The 24,635-nt window shown below is 36.7% G+C and overlaps 2 protein-coding genes across 4 annotated transcripts in view; one reads left to right on the top strand and one right to left on the bottom strand.

Annotated features, from left to right (window-relative positions):
• The window catches only part of LOC129657463 (uncharacterized), a 99,621-nt gene extending 83,246 nt beyond the window's left edge, over nt 1-16,375 (top strand). Inside the window, exons 1-2 of one of the 3 annotated variants that reach the window (XM_055587657.1) lie at nt 9,032-9,197; nt 14,549-16,375. In XM_055587657.1, the coding sequence (XP_055443632.1) occupies nt 15,098-15,808 (711 nt within the window). In that variant the 5' untranslated portion in view covers nt 9,032-9,197; nt 14,549-15,097 and the 3' untranslated portion in view covers nt 15,809-16,375. Of the gene's footprint in view, nt 1-9,031; nt 9,198-14,517 lie in introns of those variants that run through there. The other 2 variants (XM_055587658.1, XM_055587654.1) reach the window with 2 other exon arrangements.
• Nucleotides 1,655-24,635, bottom strand: part of CCSER1 (coiled-coil serine rich protein 1) — a 1,463,256-nt gene continuing 1,440,275 nt past the window's right edge. Inside the window, exon 11 of the mRNA XM_055587653.1 lies at nt 1,655-4,475. Coding sequence (XP_055443628.1) covers nt 3,990-4,475 — 486 coding nt within the window. The 3' untranslated portion in view covers nt 1,655-3,989. The remainder of the gene's footprint in view (nt 4,476-24,635) is intronic.

Genomic DNA, 24,635 nt, shown 5'->3' with positions numbered 1-24,635 from the left:
CATATTTTCTATAATCCCTGCTATGTGTGTAGACATAGACTAGTGTTGGCATGATAAAATTAGCACATGGAAAAAGAACAAGGGAAAAAATTTTCAATTCTAGGAGGAGTAAATTATCAAAGAAATTTTATCTCTGATTGAATTAATTCTTGGGGTTAAAAAAATACTATTAATAAAAACCTGATAATAGGGTCTAAATAGAATCAAGTCACAGAATGCAATCAAATACTAGGATAAATGAATCAACGCTACACTTAAATGGATATATCACCAAAGAAAAGTCTCAGGTCATGGGGAGTGTGATTTAGGGATGAGAAGGGCAATCATACACTGCACTTCAACAGTCATCTTCCTTTCTTTTTCCTCATTGACCTGCATGGTGATTGAGTGGACTTGTAAGTGATGTTTTGAAGCACTTTCTGCTTCTATAGATATTTGGACTTTAAAGTTCTGAAAGTAGAAATGTGGAACAAAATAAAGTTTACAAGACTACACCCAGTATTCCGGGTTACCCACAACAATGGGTTATTACTTCTTAAAAATGAGAAAGATGATAATGGATGTGGATAATTGTGGAGAAGTTGTACTCAGCAGACTGCTCCTGCTATTCTTTCAGTAACTAAGGTGCCAAGACAGGTCGTGGGAGGACTAGTGGACTATGATCACTTATCTTGGGGATGTGGTCCTTAAATGCATGATAATAAAAAGAAAATCTTAACTCTTTTTAGGGGAAGTAGTATCCCTGTGAAACACACATGAGATAAGTGAAACAAAATGTGAAGTTTTCTTTGAATTCAATTAATTACTTTGAATTCAGTAACAGAAAATTAATGACAACAGGCTAGGATGAAATCTTGGAAAATACAAGGTGGAAAACACAGGTCATCCAACCCACATTAATTAGGAAAATCTTTGTAAACATTTTAAGTAAATATGAGCATTTCTACAAATGTTTATTGCTGAATAGTGGCTGGTTCTTTTATTTATATCCTCAACCAATAAAAAAAACAGAACAACTTAAATGATGTGTGGCCCTAGGTCCTCACCCTGAGCATATTGACATGATAGATTCCCAGCTTTAGCACTGCAGCTACTTTGATGGTGTCACCTGCACAAAGACTATGGTGCTTCAAATAAGAAAATACAGTTTGAGAGAGAATAATTTTCTGTGACTGTGTTAGCATATAAAATTATTTGAACAAAACCACTGAGTGCATAGAAATATAGTTGCATGTTCCAATAATTTAAAAAACGAAGACAGTTTATTTCAGGTGGAAACAGCTTTTTCTCAAGGAATCTCTCTTCTTAAGTGTCCTTTAAAACACATTCTAAATTCAGAGGGGAAAATCTGCAGCAGAAATTTTACAGAGTTACTTAGGCTTAGCTACACATACACATGCACGGAAGAAACAGGAAGGGAAAGAAAAGACAACTGCTTCCGTCAGAAAAACAAGCACTTTTTCCCCCTGGTGTCATGTCTTTGGATATGTACTGCCTTGGAGAAATGTATAAATCATTTTTATACATGGAACTGTCTTAGAAAACTAGAGATTTTAGTACAAAGAAATCACTTTGTTGAAAGAATGCCCATGTGAGTATTCTATATACACAAGAGAAACTTACAAAGATCCCCTGTTTTACAGTTACTGATGTATATTAGCATAGTGGGCTTACAACTTCTCCAGGCCTGAGTTACACTTAGTATTACAAATAATATTATAACAATGCTGAAAATACTGATACAAAACAGCTTTAAGATGATATTTCCAAAAAATATCCTTCCTTTTAAAATTGAACTGTTTAATCCAAGTTTTCTTTTTGAATGTTTCAGCTTTAAAAAAGGTTTTTCAAGAAAATACTAGCATTTAAAACATCTCTTAAAATGTCTATTAAATGACAGATTTTCTTAAATAGATTATTTTTTTTTTACAAAGTATAAGTCAAAAGTCTATCTTCCAGGAAAGTAAAACTATAACTCCAAAAGTCCAAATCAAAAACATTATTTGTGATACATAGTTCTTCCATATCCTGGGAAAAAATCCTTGATTATTTTACCGTGCTAATTTATTTACAGACTTCAAATACTCTAGTAACACACACCAACTTTCAGGACAAATGAAGCTGAATTCCACAATTAATAATCATAATTTTTCTATCATTTCATAAACACCGTTCAGCCCAAAATGCCTATCCGAATGAATTATTATAACATGTAAAGTATAGTGGGAATTTTAGATTGCAGTGTCATTAAGCCAAGCAAATTGCAGTGTGCATTATTCTCTTTTGGCAGAATTACAAATACACAAAGAAAGAAAACATTTGGCAAACATTTGTCTTGGATGCACATGTGTTCTCCTTTGGAAAACCAAAATTATAAGTTCAGTGTATCCAACTAAACTCTTTATTCTTATCAATTCTAATCAAAGTTTGAAAAGTGGTCAGAGTTTAATAGTTAAAGCCAGGAAGGGGATATATAATGCCTTTTCCCCAAAGCACAGAGCTCAAATACACTTTTGCTTTAGGAGATGCATTTCAGCATAGCTTTAATTTTAGCAGGTTAGTCAGATGCCATGCTAAATTGGCTATCCCCATTTCCCTTTATTCATTTCATGAATTCTGTCTGTCAGAGTGCAAGGGAGTCAGATCATGCAGTAGGTATGACAATTTCAATTTACATAAACTATGCCTACTATGGACACAGTAATTAGCTTTTATCTTTGTGTAAGAAAACTGCTGCCCTGATTCCTACTGGTCATTTAAAAATTATTTATTAATTTATTTATATAGCTGCATATAGCTCTATTAATTAAACATAAAGAAATTATTTATCTCGTGCATTTGCATATAAAACATTACACCTTGTTTGTTAAAGAGACATATTTGCCATCAAATGAGTTCAGTATTCCTGTCAGAGATTTATTTCTAAGATCAAATCACCAAAGTTCCCACATATTTCACTTTTTCCTGTAAATCTAGATGACTGAATATACAAAATAGTGTAAACTGGGCTACCAAGAAACGGACTTTCTATTCCTCAATTCATCATGTGGTCATTGATATGGGTTAATGTATATGAAGCAAAACTGGACACAGATAAAAAAATTAAGTGAAAAATACACTAATACAAGGAAGGTGAAGTAAAATAATTTTCTTAGAGTGTTCCTTTCTTCACATTGTAAAAAAACTAAGGTGATAGAACCAAGACAATGACTCAAAAAGTGTAGCATGTCATGCTTTCTGCATCATTTGACAAAATTTAGCCAACATTCCCACCTCAGTGTCTTATGTCATGGTACTTCAACATCAAGAGCAAAAACTAAGAGCAAATGTTTTCAAAGATCAGAGCTGTCACCCTCTATTTGGCTAGCAATTACTCAGTCTGAAATCCTTTGTGAACTAGTAAGAACTAAACATTTAGAGGATAAAAGAAATACTATTTCCCCCCATAATCGTATGGCAAGATAAGCTTGACTGTATGTAATAGAGAGACAAACGCATCTCTGGGTTACATGCAAACAAGCTTCATTCTTAAATAAATACACTACCGAATATAAGACTTTAAAATCCCTCTTTTTCTCTTTCTATTAACTATGTAATTTAAAATTTCTTACAATTCCTTTATCTATTTATTCCTCACATCTATTTTCACAGTAACACCATTAAGTGAACAGAGTGCTATTTGATATTACCTTCTGAAACTTCAATGCATATCAGTGACTGATGAAGATAAAAGATAAATTTTATGGCCTGTATAAAACAGCGAGATGGTCTCCTTTATTTTACATATAGATAATAAAGTCTCCAAAACTATTAAACCTAATTCAATTCACATGCTTGAACCCTCATTCTAAAAAAAAAAAAAAGTAAAATTCTTTGTTTAAAACTAAAACTAAAAAGTAATAAGAAATACATGAAAATATGAACATGAGCTATGCACGAGAAACACTAACCATCTTATCCTACCCAGAGACAGGAATAGGGTGATTTCATTACCCATCCTGCTGGCCCAGAGTCTGCAGCTCAGTTGTGTGTAAATTGTGATGGAGGAAAACATTCTTCCTGCTGTACATGTGTAAAGAGATTGGCCCTCTTGGCGGCTGTCCAAACCTTCCTGTAAAGGTTGAATGCTGCCGGGCCGCAGCAGCTTGGTCCTTTGGTTTCTCTGAGAACGTGGCGAGCCCTTCTGTCTTAGCTGTTGGCTTCATAGAGTTCTGCCCTACAGTGGCCCGTAAATTCTGGGTGACTTCTGACGTGAGGGTTTCATAAGTTCCTCTTGAGTGTTTGATAACTTCGACTAGTTCTTTGTCCTTCAAAAGACTGCTTAGACATAAATTGGGGAGTTGGCAGGACTTGCTTTTGTAGGGGCTTGTCTGGTCCGCTGCTGGGGATCTAAAATGGTCCTCGGTGGGAGTATGCATTATTTTTCTGTCCCTTGTGCTGAGATTTTGGCTCACAATTCGATTTCGATATGTAGCCTGTGGTAAAGACATGGAAAAAGAAAAGATGCCTTCAAAAAAGTATGTTCACAGCATACACACAGAATACAGAGTGGTGTTTTCACATTTGCTTCCAAAACCCTAAGTTTTCAACCAGACTTTGAAAAACACCAATAGAATTCTCTTCTCTTTCCAATTGGATTAAATTTCCCAGCACAATCTTACTATAAATAGTGGTCAAATGAAAGATTTAACCACTATTAATTATCTTGACTCTAAGAATCATTTATTAAAATACTTGTTTAAACAGCAGTTTTAAGTTGGCAACAATACTGAGAGGAAGGTATAGAGATTTTTCATACACCCTTTGCCCTCAACACATTCGTAACTTTCCTCATTAGCCACATAATGGTGTTACTTTTTACCAAAGGTGAACTTACATCATAATCACCCAAAGTTCACAGCTTACCTTAAGGTCCACTCTTGGAGTACTACATTCTATGAGTTTGGACATATTTATAATGACATATAACCATTATTATATTATCATACAGAGTATTTTCCCCACCCGAAATATCCCCTGTGCTCTGCCTACTCATCTCTCCCCTCCTCCCCACACCACCGGCAACCACTGTCTTCATAGTTTCGCTTTTTCAGAATGTTATGTACTTGGACTCATACAGTACATAGTCTTTTCAGATTGACTTTGTTCACTTAATAATATGCATCTAAGGTTTCTTGATGTCATTTACAGCTTGATAGCTCATTTCTCTTCAGAGTTGAACAAAAAGGCATTTTGAAATTTGTTTACGTAATTTCCTAAATTTAAATTATGCAGTTTTCTCAGAGAATACATGTTATTTTAATAAGTAATGAATATCCATATATGAAGCTTTGCATCTTTCACTGGATTTAATATGCTATATTTATATGAGTGTGTGCTCAGAGTTTTAGAGTTATTGATATAATAATTTGTATCAGCAGAGTGATAACCTAAAAATTTAAGAAACTAAAGAAAGGTCACTCCAGTGACCTACAGAGAACACTTAAAAGAAATCTCAGCATGTGTTTCATTTAGACTTTAGGATGCATTTTATTAATCAAAATCGGGTCCATGAGTATATATCCATCTTCTTTGTCACAAGAAGTTTATACTCTAATGATAAGAATAAGACATAGCTTATCAAATCATGTGGTAGGGGAAGCAAAGATTACAAGCTGGCACCAGAATTCCTTTTGAAGAAAGCACTGTCTTGGTTTAGAAAAATATACTGAGCTAGAAACTCACTAGCTGGATTACTGCTCTGGTGGCAAAAATGAAAGATTTATTGTTGCTAAAAGAAGGTGGGCAAAGTGGAGAAAGAGTTGAGAGAGGAAAATAGGGCACAAGGCAATAGGCTAGTGCAAAAGATGCTGAAGGGCCAGTGAAAATCTCTGTGTACTTGACCTCTAAATGGCATAGTTTTTCAGTACCCAACTTTTCATTGTTCCCTAGAAAGCCATTTCTCCAAGCCTGATCTCTACTTTGAGCCCTAATTTACTTATTGAGGCTTATACTCATCACTTTGACTAATTAACATTCCTAGTCTCTCTCACACACACACACTTGATCTTGACTCTGCACCTTATTCTTAACCCAAAATTCTCCTTCTCAATAATGGTACCATTATCAGGCCAATACCTATAAATCACCTTTGCTTTCTGTTTTTCCTCATATATCCTGTAATTCAAGTCCTTGCTGATACACCACAAAGAGGCAACCTCAGCTCATCTGCTTCTCCTATATCCGGTCTAAGCCTCCTGACCCAATTCTCTGTTACATATTAAGCATTTAATAAATATTCGCTGAAAAATTTTCTCTGCTTGCTATGATATGTTTATAGAGGATGTATTATATGACAAGCATTTTTCTACTTCCCTTACATATATATCCTTCACAAGAATCTTTTGAGGTAGTTCCTGTTAGTTCCATTATACAGACTAGAAAACTGAAGCACAGTGCGTTCATATTCTACAGATAGTGTAGGATTACAGTCTGCCTGATTAAACACCAATTCATTCTCTCTCCCAGTATTCCCATGGGAATATTTTTAAAATGGGGAACACATGTATACCTGTGGCGGATTCATTTTGATATTTGGCAAAACTAATACAATTATGTAAAATTTAAAAACAAAATAAAATTAAAAAAATAGAAAAAACTAAAAAAAAAAATTAAAAAAAAATTAAATGTCTCACATTTTTCTAAAATAAATTTCATGCAGAACTATACTGTAACTTAAATTGGCGCTTCTACATTATCATTACTGAGATGAACCTCCAAATTTTTTTGTAAAACTGAGGTCTATTAGGGGATCTTAACAGATGTCCTTATACTCAGGGATTTCAGATTGAGACCTTTTGCTAATCATATCTTAAAATTTTTTTTTAATGTTTGCAGTTTTTGATTTGTGCTAACTTAGATCCTCTTCATTACTTCTAATTTGCCATTTTAACTCTTGCATTGATTTGCAGTAAACATAGGCTGGTTATCTGGTTGTTTGAAGGAAGCATTGTATGACTTACAGAAGATGTTTTGGAACTTTTCTTGGGAGTAAGAATATAAAATATTTTGATTCATTTTTCAGAAAAATTTTTGGCTTTTTCTTGGCTCTTTTCCATAATGTAGGTATTTGGACCAACATAGAAATGTGAGATTTTATTTTCTCTTCATCTTTGTGACTTGACTTCTATAAGATGCTTACTTAACCATAGAATCAGTTACTGACAGTTCTTCAAATACTGTGCTTATTATCACGTCCAAATGTTAGAAAAACCATGGGAGTAAAATACTGAGAAAAAGTTTGTTTCAGAAAAAAAGAGACAATGTTAAATTCATTATAAGAATATTCCAATTTATATATCTTCAGCTGATGTGAAGAACTGACTCATTGGAAAAGACCCTGATGTTGGGAAAGATTAAAGGCAGGAGGAGAAGGGGATGACAGAGGATGAGATGGTTGGATGGCATCACTGACTCAATGGACATGAGTTTGATTAACTTCCGGGAGTTGGTGATGGACAGGGAGGCCTGGCATGCTGCAGTCAACGGGGTCGCAAAGAGCTGGACACAACTGAGCAACTGAACTGACTGACTGACTGCCTATGAAAGTTGAGGAGAGGAGTGGAAACTTCTTTTCCGTTACTTTAACATTACATTTGGGGAAATGTTCATCATTTTCTTTATGTGGTCATTTTAACCCTCCTGGGATATTACACTAAATTTAATATGCAGTTTTAATAAGATGTACTGAAAGGGATCAAATAAGTCAATCCCACAGGCAGCTTCAGTGCTCCTTCTCTGGTATAAATTCTGATACCTACAAGGTACATGGGAATCTACCATAAAAAGAAACAAAATGAATGATCTTCCAATTTCTTAAAAAGCATATTTAAATCACCCATTCTTGTTGGGGGCCGGCGTGAGGCACTCCGCCCATGGCAAAGGTCATGAGGAAGGAGGCTTGACATACGCAAAGGCGGGATTGAGCCTCAGGAGTCCCCCTGGAAATCCTCAAGCATCTACCCCCATAACCAGAGCCTGCCTACTTTACTACTTTGTGCTCTCACCTACACCTCTGACTTTACGGGGGGCTGTCCCCCACCACCTCTTTCGGAGAAGGAGTTAACCTAGAGCTCCAGTTGATAAAAACTCCTAGGCATGACAAGAGTGTTTTAACCTACAAACTCCTCTGAAGGTTCTCTAGCCTGCCTGACAGGCTTGTCCGGCCACATGTGATTGCTCACAGCCTCCCAACCGTGAGAGGCACAAGATGCTTTAAACCTTCTAAAAACAGGTTCCTTAGAAAAGTTAGAAAATTATTAGTATAAGTATAATGGGCTGATTAGAAATCATATTGGTGAAGGGTTTTTCATTTGTTGAGCCAATGTTTACTGCTAAGTCTCCACATCCCCTGCCCTTATACACATTAATGAATATATAGAAGAAATAAGTATTAACCTTTGATATTAATCACGTTAGACCTTAGGCTAAGTAAATTCTTTCCTTAACTAAAACCCACTACACCCTCACCCTATAGGAATGTAACTTTATTTGGGTGGCGTCTGTTTTAAGAATAATCACCCCTGGAGAAATAAGTGTCCTGGTTGACTGACCGCTGTCACAAGGAGAGGGTCGTAAATTGTCAGCAGGCCCCCTGGCCAGAAGATGATGTAACACCCCTAAGACCTCTGTATACATTTGTATGAAGCACCTGACTTTGATAAAAGTCAGGACTGCTGACCCTGCGTGACTTTTGCATAACACCTCAGTGTATAAAAGTAGACCATGGAAAATAAAGAATTGGGATCAGTTCCTCGAAAGACTGGTCTCCCCATGTCTCTCTCTCTCTCACTCTGGTTGAGTCTCCATCTGGAGCGCGGAACCCACCATGCTTACTAATTATGCCTGGGCTTCTAAGATCCGACCGGGGAGGCCTCAGTGTCTCCTCTCCTTCGGGAGAACGGAAGGACGCCTGCGGCCTACGTAAGTGGTGCAAGCTTCTTGTCTTGAAGTTTTATTGGTTCCCCCGCGTAAACCAAGCTACTCAGCCTCTTTTCTCCACTGAATTTTCCTCACTGAGCTATCCTTATTCTATTCCTTAATTAACGTTTAATTAAGCAGTTGTTCCCCGACCCTCGCCTAGCCGTCTCTCCTTCGAATACCCTGGATCAGCTGGGGCTGGACCCCGGCAGGTGGCGCCCGAGACAGGATATTCCAAGGTAAGCTCCCTGCAATTAGGGTCATCAGCTCTATTGCTCCCCCGTTCTCGGAACAACTGGGTCATCAGCCCTCTTGTTCCCCCACGGAGCAGTTTGGGTCATCAGCTCTACTGCTTCTCCCTCGGAACAGTTTTGGGTCATCAGCCCGCTGTTCCCCCCCCGGGACAATCTGGGTCATCAGCCCAATTGTTCTTCCAGTGTTCGGGACGGCTAGGACCCCACTCAAGGGTGCCGCGGACCCCCCTGTAGGATAGACAGGGCGAGAGGAGTGGGAAGTGTTGAAAGTGTTGAAGAGTTAGAGAGAAAAAACGGTTTCTAAAAAGGCTGACAAGAAAGGCCTGATCTTTTGATAGCTAAAAGCAAAATCTATTATACTTAATTTTCTGACATGGGTAACACTGAAACTAAGAATGGCAACTCTTTATACAAGTAATCTTGAAACTGTTAAAGAGGCTACTGTTAATTTAGATACTTGGGTGAAGGTAAAAAACCAACTAAAAACTTATCCTATAAATATGATTAAAAATGTTCTGGACCCTCGTCATGAGGCTGTGGGATAACCTATGGGAGAGGCTATAGCGGTGGATGATAGTGGGTCTCCACCTTCTGCGCAGATCATATTTTCTGCCATTGATGAGGAAAAGGAGGGAGACTGTGCTCTACCTCCCGAGGAGTGAGAGGGCTTACAGGACGCTGCGGCCGGGCGCCCTGGTGAGCCCCCTCTCCCTCTACACAAACCTTTAAAAATTTATCCAACAATTTCTGATTTAAGGCGACTACTCCACCTCCGCTTGCACCTCCCAGGGCCTAAGAATTCCCCAGTTTACATCCAAAGCCTCCCAGAGCATTGCCTAGGGTTGAAAAAGATTAAAAGTTTTCTTTTAAACAAAGTAGCTTTTAAAGAATACACAATATACAGAGCCTGCTCCTTGCAAAAAACCCCCTCAGGGGGGCCTCACTCAAGCAAAAAAAAAAAAAAAAAAAAAAAAGGAGAAAAAGAAAAAAGTGAAAAAGAAAAAAGGAAAGAAAATAGAGAAAGATCTAAAGATAAAAAAAAAGAACTAAAGAGTGAAAAGGAGAGAGGAACGGAGAAATAAGGAATCAGGGAATGCAGCAAGATAGAAAAAGGAAGTTAGAAAAAGAGATACAGAGAGAAAGAGAGGGGGAGAGAGAGAGAAAGTAAGAAGGAAGAAGGGAGAATGAAAGAGGAAAACAAGAAGGAAATGATAAAAAGTAAAAGAGAAGAGAAGAGGAAGGAAAAAAGATAGAGTGAGGGAAAGAAAACTTGAGAAAGATTTAGAGAAGAAAGAAAAAAAAAAAAAAATCAGCAGAGGAGAGAGGAGAGGACTTACAGGACACTGTGGCCTGACGCCCTGGCGAGCTACCTCCCCCTCTGCGCAAACTTTAAAAAAAAAAAACTTATCCACCACTTTCTGATTTGGGGCGATAGCCGCCGCCTCCGTTTGCGCCTTCCAGGGCCCAAAAGTTCCCCACTTTGCCCCCAAAGCCTCTCAAAGTGTTGCCTAAGCCTGAAAAAGATAAAAAGTTTTTTAAACAGTGGAGCTTTTAAAACAGACTGCATGCACAATATGCAAAGGTGCTCCTTGGAGAAAACCCCCTCAGGGGGGTCTCACCCAGGCTAAGAGAAAAGCAGAAAGGTAAGGGGATTTAGCAACAATATTAACCCTTGACAAGCCGGTTACTCCAATTCCAATGGGAGTGGCCGGCCCCCTACCTGAGGGCATTGTAGGACTTGTGCTAGGGCGTAGCTCGCTTTCTGGGGAAAAAAAAAAAAAAAAAAAAGAGAGAAAAGAAAAATTTCGGTGGTGCATGGTGTAGTAGATTCTGATTATATTGAGAAATTAAAATTTTGACCTCACCGCCTACTAAAACTGTGCAAATTAATAAAGGTCAAAGAGTAACACAGCTTTTGCTTTTACCTTAGTATCAGACAGGAAAAAACTTGACTTCTCAGGCTAGGAGCCACAGAGTATTTGGATTTAGTGATCTAGCTTTTTGGGTGCAGGAAATTACAGCTCCAAGGCCTTTAAAAGATCTTTTAATTCAAGAAAATAAAATGTCAGGGCTATTAGACACAAGAACAAACGTCTCTTAACATTGCTGGGAAAGACTGGCCCAGTTCCTGGCCCACGCATACTACTGAAAATAAGTTGGTGAGATTAGAGAAAGTGGTATGCAGGGTGGGAATGCTGTAGAAAAAAAGGTGAGGGAGAGTTTAAAACCTTGAGGAGTAGTGAGTTCCCCATTGCTGGAAGTATTCAAGCAAAGATTAGATGGTTGCTTGTCATATAAAAAGCTATTGACCAGATTTAGTTTACAAAACGATAATTGGAGAAGCTTATAAAGATGTTGTACAACACCTCTTTACTTGCTTCTCATATTTAAGTCTGCCAAAAGTTTTAAAAACTGCCCCTTTGAAGTGGAGAGATTGTTTACTAACTTTAAATGATTTCCAAAAATTATTAGGAGACATTAATTGGATACGCCCACATTTAAAACTGACTACTGCAGATTTAAAGCCTTTGTTTGATTACTTAAAAAGCGATCCTAATTCCAGTTCTAAGAAAAGGTTGACTAACGAGACAGAGACAGCTCTTGTTAAAGTAGATGAGACTTTAAATGATCAGTTAATTAGGATTAATAATACCAAAAGATGACATTAAATTATTCTTGCCACAAAACATACACCTACAGGGTGCTTGTGACAAAAAGGCCCGTTGGTTCCATCTACCAGTGACCCCAAGAAAAATAGTTTTATCTTATCCCAGCTTGGTTGCACAATTAATTATAAAAGGAGGAAAAAAGAAGTGTGGAACTTTTTAGAAAAGAAGTAGCAAATATAGTAATTCCATTCAATAAGGATCAACTGCAAGTCTTTTACAAAATAGTGATGATTGGCAAGTTGCCCTGATAGATTTCAGGGGTCAAATTTTGTTTCATTTGCCCTCAAGCCCCCACAGTAGTTAAAAGTTCAAAAATGTTAGATTGGCAGTTTGAGGATACCTGTGGAACTTTCCAACCCTATGTAGTTCCTGCGCTCCCCTTTACCCTATGGGGGAGGGACGTGCTGTCTCAAATAGGAGATACTCAGAGAAGGGTTTTTTCAATTTCTTAGTTATCAACAGGCGGTACAATTAACAATACTATATATATTATTATTATAAATACATAATATAAATATATTTGCCTACTTACAGTTTGCCTAATTAGGTATGGGTACAAATAAAATATAATAAAGGTATACTTAATTCTATTTGTAGATCTATACTTAATTAATTTGTATATAATCAATATGTATACTATATATGCATATTATATATATACTATATAATTAAATATGTATTGCAGTGATATAATGTGTGTGTGGCTGATATTAATTGGTATGGATTGATGCTGTGATGATATATGTTCTATATACTGTATAATTATATTATATATGTGTGACATATATTATTACAGTATATTGGTTTGTGTTGGTTGGTATTAGCTGTGTACGTGTTGTATTGCTGTAATATATATTAATTAATAATTATAAAGATTAATTCAAGTATATTGATTTATATATATTAGATGTCAATAAGTTTATACTTGTTGCCATATATAAATACATATATAAATACATTTTGCATTTAGGCATATCTATATACCAAAATGAGATAAGGAGTTTATACATTTATTATTTAAATTTATACAGAGACCCAAACTAAACATTAGACCTAAATTAACATATCCCTAAATTTATGTTGTTAAAATGTAAATTTTAAAAAATTTAAAAAATTAAATTGACAACTGCTTGACAATTCCTTTACCATGAAACCCCCATAGGTGTAATTGGGGTAGCCAGACAAAAAATTGGTTTTATGGCAAAACGGCCCCCTAGAGTGGGTCCATCTTCCCGCTCAAACTAAAAAAGTAGTGGCTTCTTATCCAGGACTGATAGCTATGTTGATATTAAAAGGGAGAAAACGGAGCATTGAATTGTTTGGTAAAGAGACATCAGAAATTGTAATTCCGTATAATAAGAAACAACTTGATGCTCTTCTAATGTTTGAAAATTGGCAGATTGCTATAGGAAACTATTTTGGTCAAATTTTTGCATCATTTACCTTCACATGTTTTGTTGAATTTTATATCCAGACATCCAGTTATTTTTCCTGTCAGATGTAAACAATCTTCTATTCCAAATGCTCAGATAGTTTTTACTGATGGGTCAGCAAATGGTAAAGCCTCCATAGTCACTAAAAATCACCAAAAGGTTTTAGAAACATGGGAAACTTCAGGTCAAAGAGCTGAAATAACAGCAGTCATAGAGGCTTTTGCTATGTTTGCAGATGAGGAATTTAATCTTTACTCTGATTCTCAGTATATTGTCAGGTTGTTTCCACACATTGAAACAGCGGTTTTGCCTGAAAATAAAACTACCATATTTCATTTGTTAAGTAATTTACAGCAACAAATTTAGAAAAGAAAGAAAATATTTTTTATTGGACATATTTGGGCTCATTCCGGATTGCCCGGCCCTTTAAATGCCTTTAATGACTTGGCTGACTTGTTAACCAGAAATACAGTGGCTACTGTGATTGAGGAGGCCAGAGCCTCTCACTCACTTCATCATCAATATGCTACTGCTTTAAGATATCAATTCCAAATTCCCAGAGAAACTGCTAGGGAGATTGTGCGCTCTTGCTTACACTGCCCCACTGTTTATAATAGTTTACCTATGGGAGTTAATCCTTGCGGTCTCAAACCTAACGTACTCTGGCAAATGGATGTTAACTCATGTCTCTTCATTTGGAAAACTGTCCTTTGTTCATGTAACTGTAGATACCTTTTCTCACGTTATTATTGCAACTGCTCGTACAGGGGAAGTAGTTAAAGATGTGATACAACATCTCTTTACTTGTTTTTCATATTTGGGCCTGCCAAAAGCTCTAAAAAACTGACAACGCTCCTGCTTACACTTCTAAGTCTTTTCAGGAATTTTGTATAAAGTTTCAAATTAAACATAATACTGTCATCCCTTATAATCCCCAGGGACAGGCCATTGTTGAAAGAGCGCATCAAACATTAAAAATCCAAATTCAAAAACTAAAAGAAGGGGAGTTTAAGTATAGCTCTCCCCATCAAATCTCCCCATCAAACATGCTCTTTTCGTAATAAATATTCTAAATACTGATCTGGCTGGAACTACTGCAATGCTTCGTCATTAGTGCCTAGAGCAATTAAATGCAAAACCATTAGTCAAATGGAAGGACCTCTTCTCAGGACAATGGGAGGGTCCTGACCCATTATTAACTAGCGGTCGAGGATGTGCTTGTATTTTTCCACAGGACGCAGATTCACCAATTTGGGTTCCAGACAGGCCAGGTTCGCGGCCGCATTCGCTCGCCCCGCCCACCAGGCAGCTCTCGCCTCTGCGCTTCCAGCCTCGCCCTGCACTCTCCTCGCTGCACCCCACGACCTAGAGCAAAGAAGTTTGTGCAGCAAGTGAGGGCCAGAGAGGAGAGCGCACCCGCAAAGTGCCATCCAGACCAGCGCAGCGCCCGCCAGCAGGGGAGACAAGATAAACATCGAGATCCCGGCGAGACTGACAGGGCTGCTGCAGCGTGAACTCCAACCAAAAAATAATTCTACTTATTCTGTTTTAGCTTGTCTACCCTTGCCTTATGTTTTCCTTTTTACTAATGACTCCAACAAACTTAATGTACTCATGAATTATTCAGGTGGACCTAACGTGGTAACTTGTGAACAATGTATGCTTTCATCTTGTTTAAACCCTCAATGTAGTGTTTGCTCCTTTGTGGTGTTACAATGCCCATCCTATCTTATGGTGCCTATATGATAGCTATGGTCTCTCTGTGTTACAACTACAGGATTTAATGCGATCGCGACGGTTTGTGGGCTTACTTATTTTAGGAATATCAGCTTTAATAGCAGCAATTAGTTCTGTTACTGCGGCAGCAATATCATTGACTCAACAAGTGCATACTGCCCAATATGTTGATACCATGTCTAAAAATGTTTCTTTAACTCTAGCGACTCAGGAAGCTATAGATAGGAAATTAGAGATGAGAGTAGACGCCTTAGAAGAAGCAATTATGCATATTGGGACTGAGTTACAGGCTTTAAAGGTGAAGATGGCTTTGACATGCCACACTGATTACAGGTGGATATGCGTGACATCTTTGAAGGTAAACGAGACAGATTATGAATGGGAAAAGATTAAAAATCATATCTCAGGTGTTTGGAATAGTTCTGATATTGTCCTGGACTTAGGGAAACTTCATAATCAAATACAGACCTTGGAACACTCTCGACTGGATTTTACCGCCGCTGGAGCAGCTAATGACTTTTTTCACACCTTCTCTAACTTTATTTCTGGAAAAAATATTCTGTCTAATATCCCTAGTTATGCTGTCGTTGGTGCTCAAATCCTACTTCTCATAAACATTCTTCCTTGTATTGTCAGGATTCTTCGGCAGAGCATTCGGAAGCTCGCGACTGAGCTGCATCTGGCTGTTTTAAGAAATAAAAAAGGGGGAGATGTTGGGGGCCGGCGTGAGGCACTCCGCCCATGGCAAAGGTCATGAGGAAGGAGGCTTGACATACGCAAAGGCGGGATCGAGCCTCAGGAGTCCCCCTGGAAATCCTCAAGCATCTACCCCCATAACCAGAGCCTGCCTACTTTACTACTTTGTGCTCTCACCTACACCTCTGACTTTACGGGGGGCTGTCCCCCACCACCTCTTTCGGAGAAGGAGTTAACCTAGAGCTCCAGTTGATAAAAACTCCTAGGCATGACAAGAGTGTTTTAACCTACAAACTCCTCTGAAGGTTCTCTAGCCTGCCTGACAGGCTTGTCCGGCCACATGTGATTGCTCACAGCCTCCCAACCGTGAGAGGCACAAGATGCTTTAAACCTTCTAAAAACAGGTTCCTTAGAAAAGTTAGAAAATTATTAGTATAAGTATAATGGGCTGATTAGAAATCATATTGGTGAAGGGTTTTTCATTTGTTGAGCCAATGTTTACTGCTAAGTCTCCACATCCCCTGCCCTTATACACATTAATGAATATATAGAAGAAATAAGTATTAACCTTTGATATTAATCACGTTAGACCTTAGGCTAAGTAAATTCTTTCCTTAACTAAAACCCACTACACCCTCACCCTATAGGAATGTAACTTTATTTGGGTGGCGTCTGTTTTAAGAATAATCACCCCTGGAGAAATAAGTGTCCTGGTTGACTGACCGCTGTCACAAGGAGAGGGTCGTAAATTGTCAGCAGGCCCCCTGGCCAGAAGATGATGTAACACCCCTAAGACCTCTGTATACATTTGTATGAAGCACCTGACTTTGATAAAAGTCAGGACTGCTGACCCTGCGTGACTTTTGCATAACACCTCAGTGTATAAAAGTAGACCATGGAAAATAAAGAATTGGGATCAGTTCCTCGAAAGACTGGTCTCCCCATGTCTCTCTCTCTCTCACTCTGGTTGAGTCTCCATCTGGAGCGCGGAACCCACCATGCTTACTAATTATGCCTGGGCTTCTAAGATCCGACCGGGGAGGCCTCAGTGTCTCCTCTCCTTCGGGAGAACGGAAGGACGCCTGCGGCCTACATAAGTGGTGCAAGCTTCTTGTCTTGAAGTTTTATTGGTCCCCCGCGTAAACCAAGCTACTCAGCCTCTTTTCTCCACTGAATTTTCCTCACTGAGCTATCCTTATTCTATTCCTTAATTAACATTTAATTAAGCAGTTGTTCCCCGACCCTCGCCTAGCCGTCTCTCCTTCGAATACCCTGGATCAGCTGGGGCTGGACCCCGGCACATTCTTTTTTTTTTTTAAACCATAATTTGCTTTTGACACCTTAGACCTTTTTTTTTCTTTTTAGTTCTTGAGATGTTCATCATTAAGTCCAGGGCTCATGATGTACACAGAAGATTGCACAGCTCAGGGGCTAATGGCATGAATTTGTGGTCAGACATAGAAGTGTTCCTTTGCTGATCTGATAAATATTTACTGACTTCTACTGAGAGCAAGGTTCTATATTACATAATAGAAAATGGTACTGTTCATAAGAGAATCAGCTCCTCCATTTAGGCAGCTTTGAAGTCTAATGGGAAAGTCAACCAGAATCAGTTTCTAGCTAAGTGACCATGGCAAGTCACTTATCTTTCCCAAATCTCCAGTTACCTCATCTGTGAAAGAAAGATTTCTCTTCATACCTGTATCTGTGTACAGAATTATTGTTAAGATTCAATGAACTACCTTGCATAAAATACCTAATATCACATCTGAAGGATACTTATCTTGATGACAGCAACAAAAATAAGTAGAGTCCCTGTTGGGTAATGAAGAAAGCAGGGTCTGCAGAGGCAGAAGTTAAACTCTATGCAATTAATCTATCTCGGGTAATCACAGAGGAAGATCTGAAGCTAGGATGACTCCTCAGAGTTGTCTGCAATTTAAGCAAGTGGTTGTGAACCTTATACTCTTATATCAACAAGTTATTGGACATTGGTAATCTCTGGCAAAGGGGTGTGGCCACGAATGAATAGGCTATTTTTTTTTTTTTTTGAAAGGAACTTACTTGAATGCTAACTTTTTTACCAACTGAGAAAATGAAGGGTTTAGTTGTGAAAGTATGTGTGTGTGTTTGTCATGGGATAATTTGGCATAATGCAAAGAACCCTGAACATTCAGTGAAAGACTGTAATCTTGTGTATGTTGCTATCAAACTGTGTGAACTTTGATGAACAAATTAATTTTTCTGGGCACTGTTTCCGAGCCTATTGAAAGAGATGACAAAAATGGAAGACAAAGATTAGATATTGAAGAAACTCTAAAATTTATTCAATTTTATCCCAGTTCTAAAAGCCTACATTTAAATATATAGTTTATTCTATATAGACAAACACAGGAAAGATCCCCTTAATTCCAAATGTGTTTTGGCACACACACACACACACACACACACAAACACTTGGCTGCAGTGATTCAGAGGGATCATGCTGCCCAGAGGGAACTTGCAGTGCATATACCTAGCCACATCTTTTGTAAAAGCAGAATTAAATTTCTACAAGCTAATATAATTATGTTAAGTTTTAGACAATTTAGTTCTCAAACAGTTATTTTATTACCTTTCCTTAGAGTTCATAATAGAAGATGAATGGATGGCAAATTTAGTGATTAATAAGTCAATATTGAAGTTATATTAAAATCTGTTCTTTATGTCCCTATATTTTTTTCCTCTCATTTCATCAGTAGAGCATATAATCTGCATTTCACTGAATTCATGGTGACTGATTTTAAAACACATGATTTTACATACCACTAAGAAAAAAAATCTTATGATGCTAATTAAGAACAAACAAAAACCACTCTCCTCCTTTATTACTGGTGTGATCCATTCATCAGTCACACCAGCCTCTCATTCCAATTTCTTTTCTCCACTTTCCTTTCTTAGGTTTGATAGATGGTCCTTTTGCATTTGTCTCAATGATACAATTTCATTTATGTGTGAGTATAGTCTTTCTTTTGATAAAGCATTTGGTTTTTAATTTAGAGAGAAGATGGAATTAAAGGCAACAATATTACATTTTTTCACTAACAGTTACATACAAAATAATATTTGCTATAAAATCAAATCATAGTAAAAACTTTTTGAAAATATTATTATTGGTAACTTAATACATGTAGTGCAAACACTGAATGTAACTGCATCGAAGAAAGGACAATATGAAGCTATGATAAATACCCACATGTACTCCACTGAAACATTGTTGAAAGCATTAACTGTAAGATTTATCCTGATTTTAGGGGGTTTTATTACATTTAAACATTGTCTGATATCTGATACAAAGTGAACATACAGTAATTATGCCAGTGTGCATAGCCCAATTTTCACTGAGACAGGATATCACAATGATAGAATTAACAAGGAGGGGAGTCATGTTTCAATCAGCACTTAATTTTTTATTGTTTCCTGAATTTTTTTTCATGTGTGTGACCTATACCGGTAATTGCCAAAATGTTATCAGGCAATGACTTCCTAATTTATCACATAGATTAAAACTTAGCACATGACTGATTATCTTATTTGATTTTAAGATATATTTTTCTGCAAATGTTCTCTACTTAACCCAAAAGATTCTCTACTTAACCCAAAAGATTGTTTTACAACTAGAATTGTTCCTGAACAAAAATAAATATTTTAAATAATTCCTAATAACTAGAAAGAAGTTATTAATTACAAAAATTGCTAATATTAAATAGTATTTTAACAAATAATAAAGGTTATTTAAAATAACATAATTTGATTGTAAATAACATATGTATATGAAAGTGTGTTAAAGTGAGCCAAAATTATCACTGCTCAGAGTTCTTGTATAGCAAGAGTAACTCTTGGGTAACTGATACTCAGAACTTGCCTCCTGAATAAGGTTTATGATTTCCTACTAATGAGCTTCTCAATCAAGAAAGTAAAACATACAATGAAGAATACTGTATGTTTTACATTCAAGAATAGACACTTTGATGCCTACTTCTACACCCAAGCCAACTAAAATAAAAGTTTCATAAGGTCAGGGACATTGCTTGCCTTGTTTAATGCTGAATCCACTGCTCCCAATAGTGCCTGGCATTTACCAGTAACTCCCTGATAATTATATAGTCCAGAGAAGAATTGACAATCATAAATTTTATCAGTAAGGAAAAACACATCTAATATGAAATTTTCTTTCTCTTGAAATTTTTCTCTAGTAGATGAGCTGATTACTTTGATCTTTATGAATTGATATATTACCTGAATCATAAACTACCAAGCACTGGTAGTATATATTTTGCCTCCTTTCTTGAAAGTAGTGGGGAATGTCAACTTTTCAGGGATGTTTTTGTAGCTTCGCCTCCCCTTTAGTTGTACTTGCCCCAATAAAAAGCAAGGCATATATGTTACTACAAAATATACCTGGAAATAACAAACCTCTCATAGCCACAAAAGCAACATGACATCATATCTAAAGCACTAGATATCAAAGCAACTGGGAAAAAATCTCTTGCAGTACATTTTTTCAATACTGTAGAAAATGAATTAAAAAGGAGTTATTGCACAGCAGCACTTCTTAATCTCTTTCTTCTCCATGTGTCAACATGACACATAGAGACATTTCCTTAGCCAAAACCTGGGTTATGGAAATACTCCCAATAAAATCTCTTTAACTCAATGTCTTTATCTTCCATTTATGCAAACATTTTGGATTCAGAAATAAAAAGAGAATTATCAGAATCTAATTTATAAAAAGAATACATTCTGATGCTTGAGTAGTGGTAGCAATGTTACTTAAAATATAGATAAAACAGATGACTGAGACCCCATTTGACACAGGTCTTGTAACCTGCAGATTGATTGAACAGGTCACTTCATTAGTGCAGAAAATAAATGACGAAGGCATGAGTTGAGGCAGCAGAATAAATGACAGAACACTCTACAGTAATATATTATCTTAATTACTAAAATGTATCAATACATAAATCTACAGGCAGAATAATATAAACTTTTAATACAGTGATATCAAGAAGCCATCTCTATGTACTGTAAAATATGATTACATATATGAAGAGTGCTTTGAATAAAGACATGTACAATATTATTGCTCATTGAGTAAAATATCAAAATCTGTAAATAACTGTTAAATGTAATAATCTCCATTTTCATTACTGTAAATATACAGTAATGAAAAAAATGTTGCCTATAAATCCCTTTTTACCCAAAGTGTGAGCAAATTTGCTTCTAAAATACAAACTGGAATACTTCAACACCTTTAATGGTGTGTATTGAGTTTCCTCATTGTGTCTTCAATCTAAACTTGATCTTCACTATTATTTTCTTTCTATTCATTAATCCCTGGAGACAGACAAAGAGACCTCTGTCACATCCTTTTTTTGGTAATGTTTATAAGTTCTCTTAAATAAAGGATTAATCAACATTGTGACACATTTTAGAGAAGAATTAAAAGGAAGTATTCTGTACATTGGATAAGAAAATGGCAAACCACTCCAGTATCCTTGCATGGAAAATTCCATGGACAAAGGAGCCTGCTGGGCTGCCAGTCCTTGGGGTCGCAAAGAGTCAGGCACAACTGAGTGACTAACCCTTAACACATTCAGTACATAGACCCCTTCCCATTGATGTGTGCACCTTAAAGGAAACTCTGTTGTCCAGCTTTCAGAGGATGGGTTCTATAGTGTTCCGAACAAATGCTGTACCACTATCTATGGACTCTACTCTTTAAGGAGACGAAAATCGTTCTTGGTAGAACTCCATCATGCTAGTTTCTAATTTAGCTTTAATGAAGTCCACAGTTGACTTAACCCTGAGACTATTAGAGAACTGAGTTGTATATACTGAATTAAAATGAAGCCAAGGAAAAGACAATTGTAGGATTCACATTCTTGAGAAAGCATTATTTGCCTTTATGAAATTCTAAGCAAGCCTTGAATCTTGGACAAGACAGAACAAAATTAATGTACAACAAAAACAAAAATGCAGTAAGGCAGTGATGAATGTTTTTAAGACCTAGTTGTCTATTGATGCCTGATAGTGAAAAGATCTAAGGTGGGAAAGAATTCTTAAATATACTAAACTTGAGAGAGCAGATAATTAGTTTTAGAAAAATGATTAGACAGCAGATAAATCACTTCACCTCAGATCTTATTTACAATAATAGCTAAGATTGAGTGACCATTTGCAATGTGCCAAGTTCTGTGCTATGTTTCATGTATTAATAACTTTCTATTATTTTATTATACCCATTTAATGACAAAGAAACTGAAATGCTTACGCATCAATCCTACCAGGATTCCAGGATTTAGTGGGTAGCATAATGTGAATTAGAACTCAAGCTCTAGGCCCTGGGTTTCTCAGCCTCAGCACTATTTACATTGGGGATTATGTACTTTTTTGCTGTGGGGGACTGCCCAGTGAATTACAGGCTGCTTGCCACCATCCTTTGCCTCCGCTTGTAGGTGCCAGGTGCATCTGCACCCAGTTATGGCAAACAGAAATGTCTCCAGACAGTGCTAAATGTCTCCTGAAAGGTATAACTGTCCCCAGCTGAGAATTACTGGCCTAAGCAATAATGCTTCTCTAAATCAGGCAAATAAAAGTGACCAATTCCGTATCTCTGAAAATAAAAGTCATATGCATATACTACTATCCTTTAAAAAAAAATCATTTACAGCCACTAGGAGAGTGAAATTAAGCTTTTGTAATTTTTACTTCACAAACACATATAATACTTATTATACACTAGACACTCTTCTGGGCCTTTACAATTCACAATTAAAAAAAATATTAACTCATTTATTAACCCAATACAATGTACTAATAAACACTGGAAACATGTATAAATATAAATCTTGCTCAACAATAACAATAGAAAACACAGCATGATGCATAAAATCCAAAGGTTTTGTCTTAAAAAATAACTTTCTCCACATGGAGGAATGCTAGTGGAATGTCATGAACTACTTAAAAAGCAAATTTTGATTTTTCACTACATAATATATTAGCATGGGGTAAATCGGTAGACCTGAAATGTGTCTCTTTGTCAATAACAACCACTTAAATATCAGTATAAACTCAAGCCATATTTATTAAAAACAACTGTCCTTTTCCTGTCATCACTGAGGAATAGGATTTTGAAAGCAGTTATAAATACAGGACATTTCTCCGCAGAAGTGTTGGCTTGCTGCATCTGTTTTTTACCCTTAGATGTGGAATCTGTTTTCGGTGATAAAGAAGAGTTTTTTTCTTCAAGGTCTAGAAACACTCTACCACAGAGAGATTGTATAGAGAAGTAGTTACTGCTTTGCAAGCAGGAAGCTTTGTCATAAGTTGAAGTAATAACCAAAAAGAAACATTCAAAGTTTCCGGCAGACAAGACCTACTTTTTTCAGATAGCACAAATTACCAAGAGGAAATTGCCTGGAGTTAAATTACTTCTTCTGGCTCAGTCTCACTCCTAAATTCCTTAGGGGAAACCAGTTCCTCCTGGTGGGCATTTAGGATTCAACCAGGGTTAGAGCACACGTATAAGATAAGCAAGGTGAATGTTAATAAGGTCAGCTAAAGGCCCGGTTCCTGAGAGAGGAAGACCAAGGCATCAACCTCTCCTGAGAAAAGTGAAAGCATGCAACAGTTTCCCACAAGCCAGGAGGGCTGTCCTGTGTATAACTAGAGTAAATGAATTCTGCAAAGAACAAAATTCTGATAAACAACAGTGAGTTGTCTTTAGAACTAATATGTGTGTATTGTAACCCATTCAGTGTGAATAATTCTTTTTAGTAAAATGTTTATTTAAATGAGAATTTCAAACAGTCACTGCTTATAGTAGCAATAAGGGTGAATGATTAAGGATTCAATTCAGAAGAAACCTAAAAAAGTATAATTCTGCACAACTGATATTCCAGAAAAGTGTGATTTCTAAATAAAAGACTGAGTGTTTAAGTTAATTTTATATGTCTAAGAGAAAGGAATAGGGAATGATTTTATGTGTTTGCATAGGAATGCAAAATAGTGGACAGTTACTGTGGTTTAACTACAACATGAAAAATGAATCTCTTGTTTTGATAGGCAGAGCCCAATATCTGGCACATATTAGATAGCACTCTTATTTAAAATTTTATTGAAATATAGTAGGTTAGCAATATTATATTAATTTATGCTGTATAACAAATTATTATACATATGCTTTTTTCATATTCTTTTCCCTTGTTTTATCACAGGATATTGAATATAGGCTCCCTGTGCTGAACAATAGGACAGTATTGTTTAAATCAATCCTATATAGAATAGTTTGCACCTTCTAATCCCAAACTCCCAATCCTTCCCTTCCTCACCTCTCTTCCCCCTTGACAACCACAAATCTGTTATCTATATCTGTGAATCTGTTTCTGTTCCATAAAAATGTTCATTTGTGTTTTACTTTAGATTCCACATATAAGTGATATCATACAGTATTTCTCTTTGTGGCTTACTTCACTTATTATGATAATCTCTAGGTTCATCCATGTTGCTGCAAATGGCATTATTGTATTCATTTTATGGCTGAGTACTATTTCATTGTGTTTATGTACCATATCTTCTTTATTCACTCATCTGTTGAGGGACATTTTGTTTCATGTCTTGGTTATTGTAAATAGTGCGGCAGTGAACATTGGGGCGCATGTATCTTTACAAATTATAGTTTTGTTTGGATTTCTGCCCAGGAGTGGGACTGCTGAATCATATGGCAACTCTATTTTTAGTCTTTTTGAGGAACTTCCATACTGTTTTCCAGAGTGGCTGTGCCAATTTACCTGTAGGTCCCTTTTCTCCACATCCTCTCCAGCATTTGTTATTTGTAGACATTTTAA

This window comes from Bubalus kerabau, chromosome 7, assembly GCF_029407905.1.
Source record: "Bubalus kerabau isolate K-KA32 ecotype Philippines breed swamp buffalo chromosome 7, PCC_UOA_SB_1v2, whole genome shotgun sequence".
Lineage (NCBI taxonomy): Eukaryota > Metazoa > Chordata > Mammalia > Artiodactyla > Bovidae > Bubalus > Bubalus kerabau.
Note: the sequence above shows the minus strand (reverse complement) of the source record. Positions and strands in the feature narration are given on the sequence as shown.